Source organism: Mya arenaria, chromosome 5 (assembly GCF_026914265.1).
Source record: "Mya arenaria isolate MELC-2E11 chromosome 5, ASM2691426v1".
Lineage (NCBI taxonomy): Eukaryota > Metazoa > Mollusca > Bivalvia > Myida > Myidae > Mya > Mya arenaria.
Window position 1 is genome coordinate 4,151,299 of NC_069126.1, and position 18,421 is coordinate 4,169,719.

General features: G+C 40.7%; 1 protein-coding gene and 1 non-coding gene across 3 annotated transcripts in view; both read right to left on the bottom strand.

Annotated features, from left to right (window-relative positions):
- Positions 1 to 938: 938 nt before the first annotated feature.
- The window catches only part of LOC128233895 (uncharacterized), a 34,427-nt gene continuing 16,944 nt past the window's right edge, over positions 939 to 18,421 (bottom strand). The window contains exons 20-48 of one of the 2 annotated variants that reach the window (XM_052947765.1): positions 18,219 to 18,324; positions 17,887 to 18,004; positions 17,535 to 17,680; positions 16,967 to 17,087; positions 16,609 to 16,754; positions 16,191 to 16,360; positions 15,050 to 15,225; positions 14,667 to 14,756; positions 14,400 to 14,559; positions 13,817 to 13,924; positions 12,725 to 12,896; positions 12,501 to 12,555; positions 10,770 to 10,921; positions 10,426 to 10,565; positions 9,544 to 9,695; positions 9,087 to 9,279; positions 8,487 to 8,639; positions 8,164 to 8,320; positions 7,871 to 7,992; positions 6,468 to 6,643; positions 6,164 to 6,248; positions 5,360 to 5,474; positions 4,222 to 4,368; positions 3,862 to 3,990; positions 3,027 to 3,155; positions 2,450 to 2,578; positions 2,157 to 2,336; positions 1,827 to 2,002; positions 939 to 1,261 (exon numbers count right to left, since the gene is read on the bottom strand). In XM_052947765.1, coding sequence (XP_052803725.1) covers positions 1,058 to 1,261; positions 1,827 to 2,002; positions 2,157 to 2,336; positions 2,450 to 2,578; positions 3,027 to 3,155; positions 3,862 to 3,990; positions 4,222 to 4,368; positions 5,360 to 5,474; positions 6,164 to 6,248; positions 6,468 to 6,643; positions 7,871 to 7,992; positions 8,164 to 8,320; positions 8,487 to 8,639; positions 9,087 to 9,279; positions 9,544 to 9,695; positions 10,426 to 10,565; positions 10,770 to 10,921; positions 12,501 to 12,555; positions 12,725 to 12,896; positions 13,817 to 13,924; positions 14,400 to 14,559; positions 14,667 to 14,756; positions 15,050 to 15,225; positions 16,191 to 16,360; positions 16,609 to 16,754; positions 16,967 to 17,087; positions 17,535 to 17,680; positions 17,887 to 18,004; positions 18,219 to 18,324 — 4,107 coding nt within the window. In that variant the 3' untranslated portion in view covers positions 939 to 1,057. Of the gene's footprint in view, positions 1,262 to 1,826; positions 2,003 to 2,156; positions 2,337 to 2,449; positions 2,579 to 3,026; positions 3,156 to 3,861; positions 3,991 to 4,221; positions 4,369 to 5,359; positions 5,475 to 5,532; positions 5,648 to 6,163; positions 6,249 to 6,467; positions 6,644 to 7,870; positions 7,993 to 8,163; positions 8,321 to 8,486; positions 8,640 to 9,086; positions 9,280 to 9,543; positions 9,696 to 10,425; positions 10,566 to 10,769; positions 10,922 to 12,500; positions 12,556 to 12,724; positions 12,897 to 13,816; positions 13,925 to 14,399; positions 14,560 to 14,666; positions 14,757 to 15,049; positions 15,226 to 16,190; positions 16,361 to 16,608; positions 16,755 to 16,966; positions 17,088 to 17,534; positions 17,681 to 17,886; positions 18,005 to 18,218; positions 18,325 to 18,421 lie in introns of both variants that reach the window. The other variant, XM_052947764.1, reaches the window with a different exon arrangement.
- Positions 11,798 to 11,874, bottom strand: Trnaq-cug (transfer RNA glutamine (anticodon CUG)). The gene has a single exon. It is a non-coding gene; the product is annotated as a tRNA-Gln (tRNA).

The following is an 18,421-nucleotide window of genomic DNA, read 5'->3' on the forward strand; positions in this document are numbered from 1 at the left end:
AGCATTTGCCGTATACCAACGATGCTTTGATTTGGTACATTAAATGAATGGGTGGATAAAATATTACGAGATTAAATACGCTTAAGCATGATTTTAAACAATTGATATTATTTATTAATATTTTTTACATTATATCAATCATTATCAACTTGTAACAAAGGCTCCACAGACAGATGTCAACGCTCGACCTCCCTCCTCATGCGAACAGGGAGCATATCTCAATATTTAGTCAAAGATTTTGGTCGTGATTCAGATGTAAGCATTGTGTTCCAATTTCGATAATACCTCCAACTATTAAACGGAAATGACCATCATAAACAAGTTTAAACCACGACTATGACACCGACGCCGACAACAGTGTTGAGGTTTTGAGAACACACCGTTCACATTTAAACATCAGACAGGCATACAGCGTCGCCATGTATGGTCATAGTGCACAACGCTCATTTAACAAGTGGTTTAACCTTATCATATCTTCTTAGAGGTACTTGCTCATGTTTTTGTTAAATGCGTTTTAGTTTGTGTGACGAAATCAAGTGTGGCAAATCATAAGGAGTGTTAAAACTAAGATACCGAAATTCGGAACCCTTCAGCAAATGTTGATACTTACTCAAATATCGTCTTTGAAGATCACAATTTTCATTAGCGTTAACAACGCTAATAATCCCTTAAATACAGTTCATTTTTGCGTGGTTGATTGGTTGACATTATCACGTGATGTTATCAGTGTATTGTTAAGAGATCAAAATTTTCACCCATCTAAGACCAAAATATTTTTTATATTATTACTGTATTGTAATGCAATTTCAATATCATAGAGTAAAATAATAATAAATAAGTGTCTTCAGATGCATTACCGGGAAAAATATTGTTTGGTCCAAAAACATAAGCGAGTTCATTTAACTGAACTACTCTCACTTCATCCGAGTAAGACAAAGTGCAAATATGCTGTTATATTTATGAATTATGCCATCAATGCGTGAAACTAAAAAAAAAAAATTCGCATTATGCAGTTGAAAAAAATATTTGATCTGAAACAAATGAGAAAAATTTAGAACTATGAATCACTGTCCTTAAAGAAATTATCACTATCTTCTTCGTCAGAGTCCATCTTCCCCGAGGCCACGCCGCTGGTGGAGTCTGAGGTGACGCTCTTCTTGTCCAGATTCAGAGCAATCTCGTTGAAATCCACATGGACAGGGTTGTCGAAGCCAAATGATGATGCTGTGGTCCCTTGAGGACGCGACTGTCTGTTTTCCAGCTGAAATATGTCAGATGATGTCAGTTATGATTAAACACAGGGGCTTTACCAATGGCACTTGAATATTCATTTTATGGAAATCATCGCAACAGTAATGGTGGTTTATGCCAGCGAAAAATATACCATTCCCTGAAAGTGAGATATTGCCTTGTAAATACAATAAAAGATGACAATTAAGAAGAAGTGTGCCTAGATTTACGGTATGCTGTAGTTGTAGTTTTCGATGTCTCAATACAATGCAATTTAAATGGAAAAATGAAAATATATCGTTTCACTGCTAATTACAGGGACGTAAGACATCCGAACAGAAATGAAGACCAATTATCCCTTTCTGAAGGAAAAGAAATAATAAGTTGCATTGAGGATCCAGTAACATAAGCTCTAAAAATAGTTTGAAGTGACAACACGTGACAGTCTCAAATCTGCTATGTTCATGTGATTAGAAATCGAAATCCGGCCCTTCGGAGTTCGATACGCTAAACACTCGCCCATCGAAAAAAATCATCAATCGCAGCGTTTAATTTTTTTAAGACGATTCATTATTGTTTTAATTTCAAGAACGTACCTCCTCTTCACTAAATTCGTTGAACTTCATCGCTCCTCCTGACCTGTTGAATGTTCCGTGCGAGCACCTGCGCGTGATCACCACGGCAATAATGACGCCAACAACAAACAAGATGGCGATACCGACCAACATGCCCGCGAAATGGCCGCTTGACATGTTCACACCGCTTGTGGCAACTTGTAATAAAGGGGAATGACATGAACACTCTCATTGACTGTTGAAAACCATTTGTTAGCATTCTGATATTCAATTGTATTATATTTTACCTCTCGGAACATAGATAATAAATACAATGATATAAATAAATGTAGTCGTTGATCGACTAGTTACCTGATTGTTGTTTCTGGTGACCGGGTGGGAAGGGTGAATCGATGAGGGATGTGTTGCACGAGGGACCCGTGTAGCTGGGCGCGCACACGCAAGTGCCGGAGAACGTGTCGCACGAGCCGCCGTTGTAACAGGGCTGGCAAACCTGGCTACAATCCACGCCGTAGTAACCAGTTGGACAACCTGAAGTGGAGGGTATTTCATCAATAAACTGTTACTAGATATGAGTATATTTTGTGAACAATATGCAACAGATAAAATTCATCGAAATAAAAAGAAACCCTATTAATACTCACTGTCGGTACAAAGCTGCCCCGCCCATCCCGGCTGGCATGTACAGGCGCCCGACACTGGGTCACATTTCCCCCCGTTTTGGCAGCCGCACGCCTGCGCACACATGAACCCGAAGTAGTTTTCAGGACAGCCTTAAATATGGACATTGGGATAAGTTGACCTGTTCAAAACATTTGACGTTTTTTTTCTAAAAACTAGTTTGAAATTGACATCTGCATAAACAACGTTATCCGGTCACTTAGGATACACATTGATTCAATAACGAGGTGCCGTGTACAGTTTGCTTGTTTATGATAGTTGGCCACGTGATGTTTATCTACGGGCAGTTGGCCATATAACCGCGAAAACGGACTTTTTGATTATAATAAGTCAGACGAAAAGCACAAACAGTCTATTAATGCGTAAGCTCAAATAGGATTTGTGTGTATATTATATTATGTTATTAACAGTCGGGTACAAAGAGTATGCCATATATGTTCTTGTCAGAAATATCTACGATCAGTTGTTTCTTCGTTATTCAAGTCCTATCATGACTGGCCTAATGATAACACGTCTTCTTGTATATCAAGAAGAGTGTACCTTTTTCACAGTGGTGTCCGATCTTGCCCGGTGGACATCTGCACGTGCCGTCCCTGTGGTCACAGTGCGCACCATTGCACGAGCAAAGGTTCTCACAATTGGGACCGTAGTAGATGTCCTGAGTACATTCTGAATATGCAAGAGTACAAAGTGTTTGAAATAATGTACATATGAACTAAAAATTACAGAAAACACCATTCCTGACAGATAGTTTACGCTTTTTCATTCTACATATGAGGCTAACTTTCAGACAACAATATGTTGTACGTTAGTGAGATTAATCACTGAATACATAAAAATAAACATATATTTGATTAAATGGTCATCATTTTGACCAGCAGTTCACACAGTTACAAAATCAAACATTTACTTAAATAAAGCGATGGTCAGCTCGAGCTGCCATACATTCACTGCGAACTTGTTTTGTTGAAAGGCGCAGCGATCACACAGAGAAACACAAACGACGATAAGGAGTGTAACATGTATTAAGTACACTTACGCCACTGACTAAGAATAAGACAAGCATGTTTGCAAATCAAAAAACATATCTAAACACAGAACCGACGCCTTCTTGTAAAATTAATATTTTAATGTATGCCATTATATAATAGGGTAGTATTTTAAAACAGCACAAACTATCAAATTGCTATTTCCACTGTTCGAAACAGTGAACCATCATTTGAGTTATCATTTTCGCAGTAACTTACTATAATTTAATTTTGCCAACACGGGATGCATGCGCATTTTCTCGTGTTTACGGCACGTCACGCTTTGTTTAATTAACAGAAAAGCCATTTTCCAACTAATGACCAAATAATGATATAAATGTCCATACGTAATTCGCAGTTGTTTCCCTTGTATCCGGGCTGGCAGTTACAGCGACCAGAAACGGCGTTACAGGTTCCGCGACCACCACAGTTGCAAGTCTGGGAGCAGTTCCGTCCCCAAGTTCCTTTGGTACACACTGGTTTGGAAATAAAACGTAACATAATCCTTATTTTTAGAAAACAAATTTACGATTCTACCTTTTTATTATAAACGAAGCTAGTTGAAGAGGAGATTTCATAGACAAAACACCACCACGATTGTTGTAAAGCAGCTAATAAGTAAAATCGAGTATTGAAGATCAGGTAGCAAGCCAATACATGTATATTCGTACTAAACGATTCGTAAGGTAGACGGTAATTGTACCCACCGTTCTGGCAGTCAGACCCCGTATAGCCGGGTTTACACAGGCAATGGCCGTCTATTGGGCTGCATAGGCTGGTGATGGGGTCGCACGAGCATGTTAAGGTACAATTCTGACCGTGGGTTCCCGGTGGACACGTCTCCCGACACTTCACTGTGAAATGGAATAGAAAATGTATAATAATAGAAGTTTTAATGACTGCAAAGTGCGACTGGAACCACCAAATGATCCATTTTAACATTTGTTTCATCATCCAAATGCTGACGTCACTATTCTAATTGTTGTCCGTAGTGTGATGTAATACCACCAGTATATAACAAATGATATGGAAAAATACTAGTTTGAAGAAAAGGAATGGTAGCCTATTTCACACAGATTTTGCCCATATCAAAAGCAAAGGCTCCACAAAAGTAATCTTTATCTGCCCCCATTTAGTACACATTCATATAAACGTACCTAGCTCGTGGCCATTTTTAGTGTCTAGAACAAATGTGTGCAGACTAGAAAATACTTTTTTATAAAGAATATGTACTAGCATACTACAGCAGCCTAAAATGGACACTCGAATGTCTATATGAAACTTTTTCACATACTTTACCTAGTTTCTGGTATAACCATCGCGTATTATTCTGTATCTCACATGTATAATATCTTAATATCACTCCGCGAGTTTGTAAAGAATTACATTGTAAACAATTTTACTCCAGCAAGTCATATGTTTATTTCTCATATTATTGTTTGGGGTACAGATTAAATGAAAAAAAGTAGTTTATTTTATTTTTTCATAACACTTCCGTCATTTCCTTTATTTGAAATAGAGAATGACGTAAACATTAACATATTACAAATTTAGGACGTCATATAACCGGTTGTGACGTCACCATTTTAAAGAAAGCAATTTGCTTTTACTGTTTAATTGTAATTCATACTAGATATTTTATCTCGTTAACCATTAAACGTATGAAAGGATTTAAAAATATGTGACCTATTCCGGGTATTATCAAAATAAATACTGGTTAACCAAACAGTTTACCTCCCGCACTACTGCAGCTTGACGCATAGTCCCATACACCGTACGTACCCCGGATATAATGTGGCTGTGTATATGTAATGCTTTCATACTCTACAATTATAAACATTTTACCTCCGATGAATCCCGGCTTGCACGTACACAGCCCCTCCCTTCTGCTACAACTGGCCCCGTACGGGCCACAGTCACATGTTTTCGCACATCCGGCACCGTATGTGTTCGTGGGACACTGTAGAAATACAAAATTACTTTTACTACTAACATAATCTACTATATAAACAGTTTACCTCCGACGAATCCCGGCTTGCACCTGCAAAGTCCCTCCTGCGGGGTACATCCGGCCCCGTACGGGCCACAATCGCACGACTGCATACATCCGGCGCCGAAATTGCCCTGAGGACACTGTGGGGAGAGTAATAAGTAGTCTGTTTTTCTGGTGAGGGGGGGGGGGGGTGAGTTCCGACGGACATATTTAGTCACAGTATGGCGTTTTCGGGGCCGATTTTTTTTTTTTGGTGTTGCTAAATATTTTGTCATTATACACCATATCAGAAAATATGTTGATTATAGTTTGTGTCACATCAATTAAGTGTAATCGTTGAATACAAACTGTTTTACAGGAGATGGGTAAATCGGCAATACTTAACATGTACGTTAACTAAAATTGTGTATATATTTGCATTTGCCGCCATGTGATTACATTGTTTCCAAAATATCTATAACGATTTTCGAGTTATGTCCAACATTTAAGTTTCTTGTCCGCTAACGACACAAAAACACCGATTTCCTTCGATTCAGACAAACAGCAAAACTATGAAAAACAATGTTACAGTTCCATTACGTGAAAAACACATAGCCAGACGACAGTTCAATATGTGTCTATAACTCAATATACTGTCTATAATTGCGTTTTCTTACCGGCGCTTCACAGTGGTCACCGAAAAATCCTGGCGGACAGTTGCACTTCCCGGATACATTGTCACATACTCCCCCGCTCTGACACCTGTGTTCACATCGAAATACACAGTCGTGTGTGAACAATATGTATTACACAGCGATTAACTAAGAATAAAGAATAGAACTTTGACATCTCAATAAGTATTCCATTACATATGTTCTATGGTGTTACCTAGGCAACATCTTTATGTTTTTACTATACAAGTACAGCATAAATGCAAGCAATAAGATGATTTTTATAAAAGATTTAAACAAAAATGTATACAGGCAGCTTGAAGAACAGTTGTCCCCATATGTGTTCGCTGGACACGGTCTGTTGCAAAGGGAACCGGTGTAGCCAGCGCTGCACACGCAAGACCCAGTGATGACGTCACATCCGGGATACGAGTGCGCACCACATCCGGGGCACTTATACCGACAGTCTTGACCAAATGTGGAGTTCTGAAGTAGATTTTAGAAATGCTTCATCTGGAATAAGTTAAATATCATCTCGGTTTCGGGGTCGTGTCTAAAGGATACGAGCAACACTTGCAGATGTAATCTCAACACGAGTGTTTGTCAAACATTATGCCCCTGAGCGGCATGTTGTCTAAAATAGTTGGACAATTGAATGAACTAAACTATGCATGAACCGAAATGACAGCTTATTTGTCATTGACGTTGGATGCCATTGATGACCTTTTAAGATTATGACCACTTAAAGTGTGGGGATAGTAGGTACAGTTTTTAATCATGTTCAGATGATGACTGATCTTTGCACATAAACATGTATCTTCTTAGCAGCAGGGAATAAGTATATATGATGTAATTTTAATGACCAATATGAGTTGTGACCTTGACCTTTGACTCTATCACCTCAAAATCCATAGGGATCATCTACTGGTCACCCCCAACCTTAATGTCAAGATTGAGAGTCATGGGTGCAGGAATTGTCATGCTTTCACGCAGACAAATATTTTGCGTTCAAGGTCATTTTGACCTTGAGCTTTGACCCGACGACCCCTCTAATGAATAGGGGTCATGCCCAACCTTCAAGACAAGTTTGAGGGCCATGGTGCCGACATTTTCGAGTTACCACTGGACAACCTTTTCGCATTTAAGTTCACTGTGACCTTGACATGTGACCCGATGACCTCTAAAACTCAAAGGGTGTGCGACTGGTTAGGCCCAACCTTCGTGTCAAGTGTGATGACCATAAGTCCATGAAATGTGCATGGTCACTATGACCTTGACCTTTGATCCGATGATCCATGAAATCAAAAGGGGTACTGGTCAGGGACAAGTCAAGTCTGGCCCAACCTTCATGTCAAGTTGCGGACAATAGGAATTGTCGAGTTATCACTCGGACAAGCTCTGGTCTACCGACGGGCCGACCGACCGACAGACCTTTCGACCGACCGACATGTGCAAAGCAACACACCCCCTCTTCTTCGAAGGTGGTCATAAATAGTAATATAAGCCGATTCGAAACAAATACAGACGCGTACTTAATTTAACCACATTATCTCTGTACAAAAACCGTCAGAAAAACAGTTCGAGGATCACAGCTTGGATGACGTGACCTAAATATATTTCCGTATATGCTTCAGTCTTTTGTTGTTGTTTTATTTCGTTATGTAATCGAAAGCCTATTATCATCAAAGGACCACGATGTCTTCAAACACTCACTGTACAAGCCTGGTCGCAGTTGTTGCCGATGATGCCAGTGTTACACGTGCACTGACCCGTAATGGCGTCACAGCGCCCATGAATGCACGTGCACTTGCCGGAACAGTGAACACCATATGTGCCTGAATTTATGGATAACGGGCATATAACATCCAACCTTTGATTTAAGAAACCAATATATTGCTCAAGTGCATTTTACCATTGAGAAGGTTCTTTAACAATTGAAATGAAGCATTGTGGCGACAGCAAAAGGCAGATATTAAGAATGTAATCACGGAACCAACCCTGCTTACCTGAAGGACATGGTGTGTCACACTTGTTTCCTGCCCAGCCCGGTTCACAGACGCACGTGCCGTCGTCCTGACAACGCCCGTTCACGCATGCGCACGGTGTCGTACACCCAGTCATAGATCCGGCGGTGTTGGCGGGACAGGTACATTTTTGGCCAGACTAAATATTAAAATTCGAAATAAGGTGTGCATAATGATTTGACAAATAAAGGAACATATCGCTATGGCCTGACTAAGTCCAGGTTCAATTCTCTCTATTTCACAGATTCCGCTTGAAAAAGGCATCGCAGGTAATGAATCACTTAAACCAAGGAGATATTGCTTACCCGGCATGCACACTGGCCACTGACAAAGTTACACGTTCCCCCACAGGATGACAGACACATTTTAGCGCAGCCGACACCATATCGACCGGGAGGGCACGTGGAGCTGCAGTCACTTCCGGTGAATCCTGCCGCACAGGTGCAGTCGCCGGAAGTCTGAGAATAGTATTTTCAGGTTAACATATCTGTTAGCATTTTTCAATATTTTGAAATTCATTTCATACAAAGCCCAATTTATTTCAACTGTCAGAATAACATTATCATAATGTCGTATTATATGAAATATATGAAAAGGACATTGACTCAGTCGCCATGTATGGAAATAAATTTAACAAGCCGAGGGCGGCTGACCCATAAATAAAAAGACAGCGGCGTAATCTAAATAATACAACGTCGAAGTGGCGAGCCTAAAGAAAAGCTCTGCCAAAACTCATTTTTGTCTAATTTATCCTCGGAAAGGGTGCCATAAGTGTTTTTAATGGTAATATCGATGCACAGGCAATCCATGATCCGCGTTTGATCACCTGCTGAGGTGGCTCATTCGCTAAGATTTCACTCTCTCTCGCTCTCTCTCTCTCTCTCATTATAAACCAATCAACGTACTGAGTTACATATGCCGCCGTTTTTACAACCACAAACTGCCGTGCAATTGTAACCATAGTAACCCTGACTACACGTTTTTTCGCACGTGCTGCCATAGAAACCGGGCGCGCAGTCGCAACTTCCGGTGGCGATATCCACGTCCGTGGTTCGGTTGAGAACACAGGCTAACTGGAATCGGCAGTCCTGGCCAAATCTGGGAATCGAGTTGTGTTAAGAGCTACTGGGTGTTTATTATACATACATAAAGTATTGTTATTTATCCTTAAAAAAAAATATATCACTTAAACTGCATTTCATTATAGTATCATCAACAATGCATAATGAAATCAGTTCTAACGTTTACTAGGTTTATCAGTCGTCACAAATATTAAACAAAAGCTGTCCTTAAAAGAGTACACATTAATATCAAATAGTATTGAATGGATTCATCATCATCGTCAAAGGTTAAATAGCTTACGAATTGGAGTCGTCAGGACATCTGATCTCGCAGCGCTCGCCCACAAATCCAGGCCCACAATTGCACGTGCCATCTACGGGGTCACAACCAAAGGTGTGCTGGCATGCGCAATTCTTCAGGCAGTTCTGTCCCCACGTGCCTTGTGGACATTGCTTAGAAATAGAGTAACTCTCGGAATTAAGATATTTGACAAATAGGCACCTAATGTAAAAGCGAATTTATATAATTCAACAGACAAAAGTTAAACACGTCTTGAACCCGACCTGATTGATGGACCTTAGATCTACGATGGTGAAAAAGCTATGTGTATCAGCTGGAATCCAACATTATTACAAACCAATACTTACATACATAAAATAATAACCATAATTATACGCATTGAATGATTCTTGTATGTTAAATCATGTCCACCGTTACCGACTTAAACCTGTCTCCTAGGTAACCAGGCCCACATATGCACGTGCATGTCATTGGGTGGAAAGGCTGTCCAGCTGCAGTCACTCTCTTGTGAATAGCCCGGTGCCGTCACTTACCGACTGACACCATTCTCCTAGGTAACCAGGCCCACATATGCACGTGCATGTCATGGGAAGAAAGGGCTGTTCGCTACAGTCGCACTCTTTTGGATTACCCAGTGTTGTCACTTACCGACTGACACCTGTCTCCTAGGTAACCAGGCCTACATATGCACGTGCATGTCATGGGAAGAAAGGGCTGTTCGCTACAGTCGCACTCTTTTGAATACCCCAGTGTTGTCACTTACCGACTGACACCTGTCTCCTAGGTAACCTGGCCCACATATCCACGTGCGTATAGCGGGGTGGAGAAGTTGTTCGCTATAGTCAGTCACTCTCTTGTGAATAACCCAGTGTTGTCACTTACCGATTGACATCGGTCTCCTAGGTAACCAGGCCCACAGATACACGTGCCTGTGATGGGATGGCACGGCTGACCGCTACATGCACAATCCTGTTCGCAGTCTTGGCCGAAGTTGGTCATGTCACACAGCTCTGCGCAGAAAGCTGCAGACGGACATTAATATGTAGTCAACAGTATTCCTTATACCACTATGATAATTGATGTGTTTGCCAAAACATTGAATTTGAAACAAGAAAAATCACTTAACGTGTCAAAACCTGGTCGAGCACTTCCGTTTTAAGTCCTTGTTAAAGTTTCAGTCCGTATTATGTTTGAAACATAATTTCATTATAATTATTTAGACATACGAAGTTTGTATCCGGCATAGCAGCGACACTGCCCATCAAACGGTGAGCAGGTCCCGTGGTTGCAGGGGGCGCAGTTCTGGCTGCAGTTAGCTCCAAACCGACCCTCGGGACACGGATAGTTGCAAGTTGTACCATACCAGCCTGGCTTGCACCTAAAATGTCATAAATATATAGGCTAATGGGTTCCATGGTTACAATGGGCACAGTGGTGTGGGTTCCATGGTTTCAAGGGCCACAGTGAAGTGGTTCCATGGTAACAGGGGACATATTGGTGTGGGTTCCACGATTACAAGGGGGCACAGTGGTGAATACAGCTAGCACCAAGCCGGGTATGGGTACACGGAGTTTGTGCCATTCCAGCCGTTTGCACTTTAACTAAGACGGGTATTTCATGCCTTTTTGTACTGCAAGGGGTGCGCATTTCTACGCGCCGAACTAGTTTTAAACCAGCAAACCTGTGCTGTATCTTCACTGTTGGAAAACAGTATTAAATGACAACTTTTTACGATTATCGTTGTACAAACATGGTTAAACAATTAATGAACTAGTCTTACAACTGTTTAATTAGATGCTGCCAACCTTGCCTGATAAGAACTAAGTTATATTGCAGTAGGGTTCTAATGGAACAGCAGAGAGCATTTGACACAATAGATCATTAATTTGTTGTACAAAACATACTATGTCTTGTCTAGGAAGAACGACAAAGAGAATGTATTTCCAAAATTGTTGAAGTCAGTATTTGTACAAAAAGCTATATCCGGAACATATTTATGACCTTCTCTGACAGGTTCATGTTTGAAGCAAAGCCTTAAAGGTGGTGTTAGTAGTTTATACTCCGGGTCCCGGCGTGAGCACATTGAAGGGTCCCAGAGTGACAGTTCGACCACCGCACACCTATCCTGGGCAGAACCAGTACTAGGTGCCTTCACCTCTGCAAGGAACTGACAACTTCTGTACATGCCATGGGCAGTGGTAAAGTGCGAATGGTCGTAGAAAGGATTTCATAACCAATCACAACAGAAGTGACCTGGCCCGCCCGGGAATCGAACCCGGGTTGTCCGATTCAGAGTCCAACGCTCTACCGATTGAGCTAACCGGGCGGACCTGTTGCAAATCCTTAAAGGACTAGTTTAAGCCTTTTATAAGTGACCCCCATCCCCCCCCCCCCATCGGTTTATAGTACACAACCTCTGTGTATTGATCTTAATCTAATTGCCTGGTGCCTTCTTATCACATCTCCAATCTGAGTATCCTGCTGTGCAGTTTTGGAGGTTTCATTATAATATTGGACCCTAAATGGCCCAAACCAATAAACCAATATACAGGAAATTGGCCCCTACTGTGACACCAGTGCAATAAGCAGAAGATGCACAACAGGCGATTATTATGCCAAACATTCCTTAAACTAGGCCTTTAATGTGACACTCTTATTCAAAATCAATACATACACATGTACATGTATAACAAACATACATTTTGAATGATAAACTTCAAACTACTTTAACTCTAATAAATAATGCATTTAAGGAAAATATTAATTACTGATACTGTCCTAGATTGTAACCGTGCATTTCATCGCTGAAAACGCAAAATATTAAATGATTGGTGAGTGCTAAAAGATTGACTGTGATCAAATAGCGTCTCATAAGTCAGAAATACCGTGTTTTCTGCACATTTCTGTCAAATTAAACTCGACATATTAGAATCTACTGAGTACAGATGGATACTCACCAACATGTACCAGTCGCCGGATCACAGTCTGAACGAGGTGAACAGCTACACATTGCTGAAAATATATACAAATACACATCAAAATAAAACAAAAAAATGATTCTTTAAATGATCTATATCGTAATACAATTTTTGTCTTTTTAAAAATATTTTTTGAAAACAGTTCCGACGTTTATGAGCACGTGTCATTGTATCAAGTAGTCTACAGGGAGGGCATATCTTACATTTGCAGCCCTGCCCGAAGTAACTCGGTGGACATGTTTCCTCACACGTTGGGCCTATGAACCCGGGCTTGCACTGGCATGTTCCCGCACTGGACTCGCACACCGCCGTGTTGTTCACGTTACACGTGCAGTTCCGTCTGCAGCCATCACCGTACGTCCAGGATGGACATATCTGAGAAGGAAAGGTGACAAGAAATAAAATGTCATATTGCCTTGGAAAAACTGCTTAACCAAGCATACGGCTTTAAAGGGGAAAATAATGGAACGCCTATATACTGATCACAAAAAAATAATATTGGTCTGACACAAGTCACAAGAATAGTCACCAAAAATTATTTTTTCGGGATGACGTAAAGAACAAGATATCATGAACTTAAAATTTGTACAATCATGTATGTATAATCATTAGTCATCTGGTCAGTGGTTGACTGCGGAAAAACAGCTAGCTGGGGAGTTTTAATAAAGATCTAAGTCGATTACGGTCGTGAATTGTACAAGTTTGTCTTAGTGCCATACTTTTGTTATTTTATTACATATTTGTGACTGAAAACTGAACTTTGACCAACATTGAAAATTAAGTTTTTGGAAATTAAACAAAATCGATGTTATGAGATTTGTGATGTTTATACAGATTTAAGATGATTGAAGTGTCTAAAATCCTTTCTTGAAACTGCCCCTATGAGGAGTCCGTCAACACAATAGGCATGAGTAAAGAGTTTGTGAAATACTTGTGCGTGTATCCGTACATCAAGTACAACTTGGAGTTACGTACACTTCAAATTTGTTTGCGAATCGCTGTTTGAACGTATTGCCTCATTGACATTCACGTGAATGTATTCTTTGTGATTCATTACCGCTGTGTGCATTATTCAATTCGATAAAAGAAACCCGCTCTGTTTGAGCATACACAAATTTGCGTGACTTAGACGTACGCATAACCAGATGAAGTTCTTCTAAAAATCAACCTGTGCAAGTGTTACTTAATAAGTATTGACTGCGGAAGACAGTAACGGTGGACTACCTGGAGCAGTCATTCAGGGTTTTAGTTTAAGTATAAATTCACTTTTAACAGAAGAAGCTCATGCAAGTTACCTGGTCACATCCCGTGCCGGTACGGCCGGGTGGACATTTACACTGCATGTCCCAGCTAGAGATCCCCGCCGCTTCGTGACCGCCTAACTCACACATGCCCCACTTGGGCTGAAAGACAGAGGACAGGGTTAAGGCTGTAAAAATATTCAGACGGATGTATACCATGTTCTTTTACGATTCACGTTCAATTCCTCATTCACGTGGCGGGGTCGGACGTGTCGAGTGCCCCCTCCCCCCCTCCAAGGGTGTGCAAGTCAGGAAAACAAGTTGGCAGACAGCAGGCTAGGTAAGAGAAATAACTACTTTACCGCCTACATCGATGCTGACGTTGGCGGCAGATTTGACGCATCAATGTTTTCAGACGGCAATGAAGCCATGTCCGATGTTGACTACCGCAGAATGATGAGTCGTACAGAGGAATGAGATAAAAAAAATAACCTCTTACCACACATATATACTTGCGTCGTTGATGACGCATAATGATCGCCTTCGAGAATGCTACCATGGTCGACATTGGTCACTGCATTGTGCCATGAAAGGGTAAAATATGAGTAGAAAACAACCACCTTTAATCTGTACTCACGTCATTGGTAGTGGCGTCAGCGGTGACGCACCAGGGTCTGCAGCTTGGCAGGATGCCATGGCCGACGGCGGGTGCGGATGGAGGCGGTCCGAATACCTGGATGCGCCGTGTTCCGCCACAGTTCCACAGAGGATTTCCAGAACATGTCGTATTGCAATCACTGTAAGCATATTTGGTTGTAAAATATATTTATAGTTTTGCAGTTTATACACAACATTTATTCGAAAAAAAACCGTTGTAAAAATGTTTGCAACAAAGAATACTGACCTGTCTGCGACCTTGCGACTCATATCGAGATGGTTGTCACAGAAACACAGACTCCCGCCCTCCGTCCCCGAGTACATGAAATTTCGCTTTCTGAAAACATACATGTTATATTTGATTCCTTAAATAGGCATTTTACAGTCAAACTTGCTAGTTGAATTTAATCACTTTGAAGGAAAACGATCTATATCATTCATTGATAAGTTATGCTGCGGATATTCATATCAATCGTTGAAAATAACTTTTTATTAATAAGGTTATCAGATTACAATTTTAAAGAAATTCCGTTACAAAAGTCAGAAATAAAGGTGTAATTAAAATACCCTAAAAGGTAAATACATGGAAATATAGATCTGTTTGTCAAAATCCCCATTATTAACACGTACCTGCAGAGCTGTTTACAGTAGTCCGGTGTCTGTTTCGCCCTGATGACGACTGTATCCGTTATTGCGACCGCCAACGTCCGGTTGTTTACGTCATCCCGGAAGCACCCCCGGTAAACCTCGTTACCGTAGATCGTTGTTTTGTAGTTGATCTGTTTCTGCCCGTACTGACTGTGATCCTGTAAGATTAAGTTCGCACTGTAACCGGTCTGGGTATGAACATCACTTCATGGCGTGCTTTTATAGTCTTAGATATACCGAAAAGCGCCCAAACGAGTATAAAGAGATTGAACATGAGGATGAGCTGACACTCTTAATCTAGTAATATAAAATCGGTAAAATGTTCAAGTATTATTCAAAGCCTAATGTTCTTTTAATATTATTATACAGGTTTAGAACACTACTTCTAGCTTTGTCATCACCCCCATGTTTGCTTAAATTTATCAATTAATGTTTCACTGAATAGACTGACAAGTGTATTAACAGTATATAGCTGTGGATTATCAAACACATATGCAAAGCCATGTTGCTTAGAATATCTTTAACATCAGTAACCCAATTATGTTAACCATTTTGACAGTCTTTAACAGACATATATTTGCTTGATCATAACATTATCTGTTTCAATAACTTTGAACCAATACTTTAAAATTCTAATATATCGTAATACATATAGGGGATAACGGCCTAGATCCCGTATATAGCACAATTGGAAGTATTGATGCGTACATTCAAGATTCTTTTACAAAACTTTTAATGAATGCGCTCGATTTCTTTTGATTTTCCGAATCCCCAAACCTCAGACTCATGACCTAGTACTGAGCCAACGAAGGCATCAAATAATTGACAACTAACTTTTGGCTTGATATTTTACTTATTGCAATTAGCTAATAATACAATTAGGGTCTTAAGCACTTTTCCAAATATGTGTTTATGATTCCTGGCAAATGTTCAAGAGAGAAAGTGATTCAAATATGTGGACCACCAGATAGTTCTGTGGTAATTGTCAACGACCACGTGTGCCTCTGATTGTCCCTAGCTAATACAACGTCTGTAGGCGGAATTGATGAAGTATCTTAACGGAAATACAACGAATGACAACTACTGTAGCAATGAAAAACACACAACCATAACTGTAACCCACCATATACTGCTCCTGTCTTGTGATGGCTTTCAGTATACCATGCTGATCGTTCACCGTCCCCTTCATAATGACCGAGTCGATCCGAATGCGGCCCCTACCACCGGCTCCTCCGCAGCAATGGCTACCCCCCGCGCCACCCTCGCCTCCCATTGCCCACAGTTTCTGATAACCTAGTAAGACAAGCATCCTGGTCACATGGGCGTTGGATTAGTTTAATGACACACGTCAGCACTTTACAGTGGAGAAGGCCTTCTTTTTAAACATGTATTCAATTTATTTATTCAAACGGTTAAAAATTAAGATTCTGGCCGTGTCGATATTCAAAAAGGATTGGTGACCGACATTTAAACAGAAACGTAGATAGGACATAATACTATTGAAACAATAACCCAACTCAGTAATAATCGTGTACACATACCTACATTGACAAGTTTGGCTGAAAGAAAGATGGTGCCTCCACTTCCGCCTCCTCCAGGGCCGGACATGTCCCAACAGGAAGTCGTGCTGTTTCCACGGCAATTTACAGGGCTGCGCTGGTCACATGCGTCCGGACAGCCCATACAACTAGTAGTGATGGAATGATATCGTGTTTCTATTATATTTAAATATTTATTAATGAGAAAATCTTGTTTTGTTATGAAAATAGCAAAAAAGAATATTGTGTCATTTTCTAGGATTGCTTTTACATAGCTGTCTATCAATTAACACATTGGAAATTTTTTTTTACATGTAATACTAGGTTCCATTCAAAAATGTTTCAATGATATCCAGCTTACCCCGTCCCTTGCGACACGTCGCCCTGCCCTGCTTCCCCTGCCACCGACACTACCCCTGTCACAATAATGGACCGCTCTCCGTATATCCGCACTACACCCCCTCCATTACCGCCTCGCCCACCTTCGTAATCAATCAATCAATCGATCAATTAATCAATTAAACAACCAATAATTCGATCAAAAATCAATCAATCAATCAATCAATCAACCAATAAATCAATCAATCAATCAATCAATCAATCAATCAATCAACCAATCAATCAATTAATCAACCAATCAATCAATCAATTATCAATCATGCAAACAACATGTTTCTACCGTATAATTAGTAATTGTACAGGTCGGAGTGTATTTAACTGATAAGGCCGCTCGTGTTCGTTCGGCTGGGCAAGCATTCTTTCGGCTGGGCAAGCATTCTTTCGATCCTCAAATAAGATAATTTACTAATAAATCAACCAATCAAACATATATTTATATAAATGTATTTTTAAATAATGCGCTTGGCTCATATAAATGCAACATATTAAATCCGTGGATATCTAGCTAGCATTAAAACGCAATTACTTACCGTTGGGATTGGTGGTGAGATCCTTGGCGTTGCCGCCGCTTCCGCCTCCTGAGCCCATGTACAAGTGGTTGAGTTCTGGGTCCCCGTACATCCGGCCGCCCGCGCCCAACCCCGTCCGGTCTCCAACTGTCTTCACACCGCCTGCCCTATATACGCATGGGTGAGTGTTGATTGTCATTCATTAAATTAAAGGTGTAATTAAATGACACACATCCCCTCTCACCCTCAACCTCCATAGTGCACATGGTTCACCAGCTCACTTCCCATCGAATAAACAGAATCGAGGTCGTTTAATAACATAGTATCGAGTGAAAGGCATTACAAGACGTGTATGCATCTTCAAATACCATACCCAGGTTCTCCATAGCCTCCACCGCCACCCGACCGTCCGGTGCCGTCCGCCATACTGCTTCCGCCAATACCACCGCCCCCTCCACCGCGATTTTCCTGCAGACCTTTGGATCCAGCACCTGTATAAAATAAAAAAGTGTAAAGCTAGAAAGGTCGGCGTTTGTGTTCGTTCGGTTTGAATTAATACATATAATTTTACAGGATTATTTTAAACTTTGCTTGCCTCAATTGCGCTAACAAAGCAGATATATTAAGCAATAATATCTCCTTTACTTAATTAACACCATGCCATGGTTGTAATGTTGCAGAAAACCTGCAGCATGGCGTATGTACCGGTGTATGACTCTCCCTCCACACCGGCGTCACCCGCAATCTTTGACGTCACACCGCCGCGATAACCCGCCCCCACCGCGTCTATATAACCGTCGATCTGAGCATCCTAAAGAAAACAAAGCTACGCATATATTAGATGTTAGAACGGTCGTTTTTTTCTCAGAAAATAAAATAGGATGTTATATTGTTACTTCGTTTGTTCA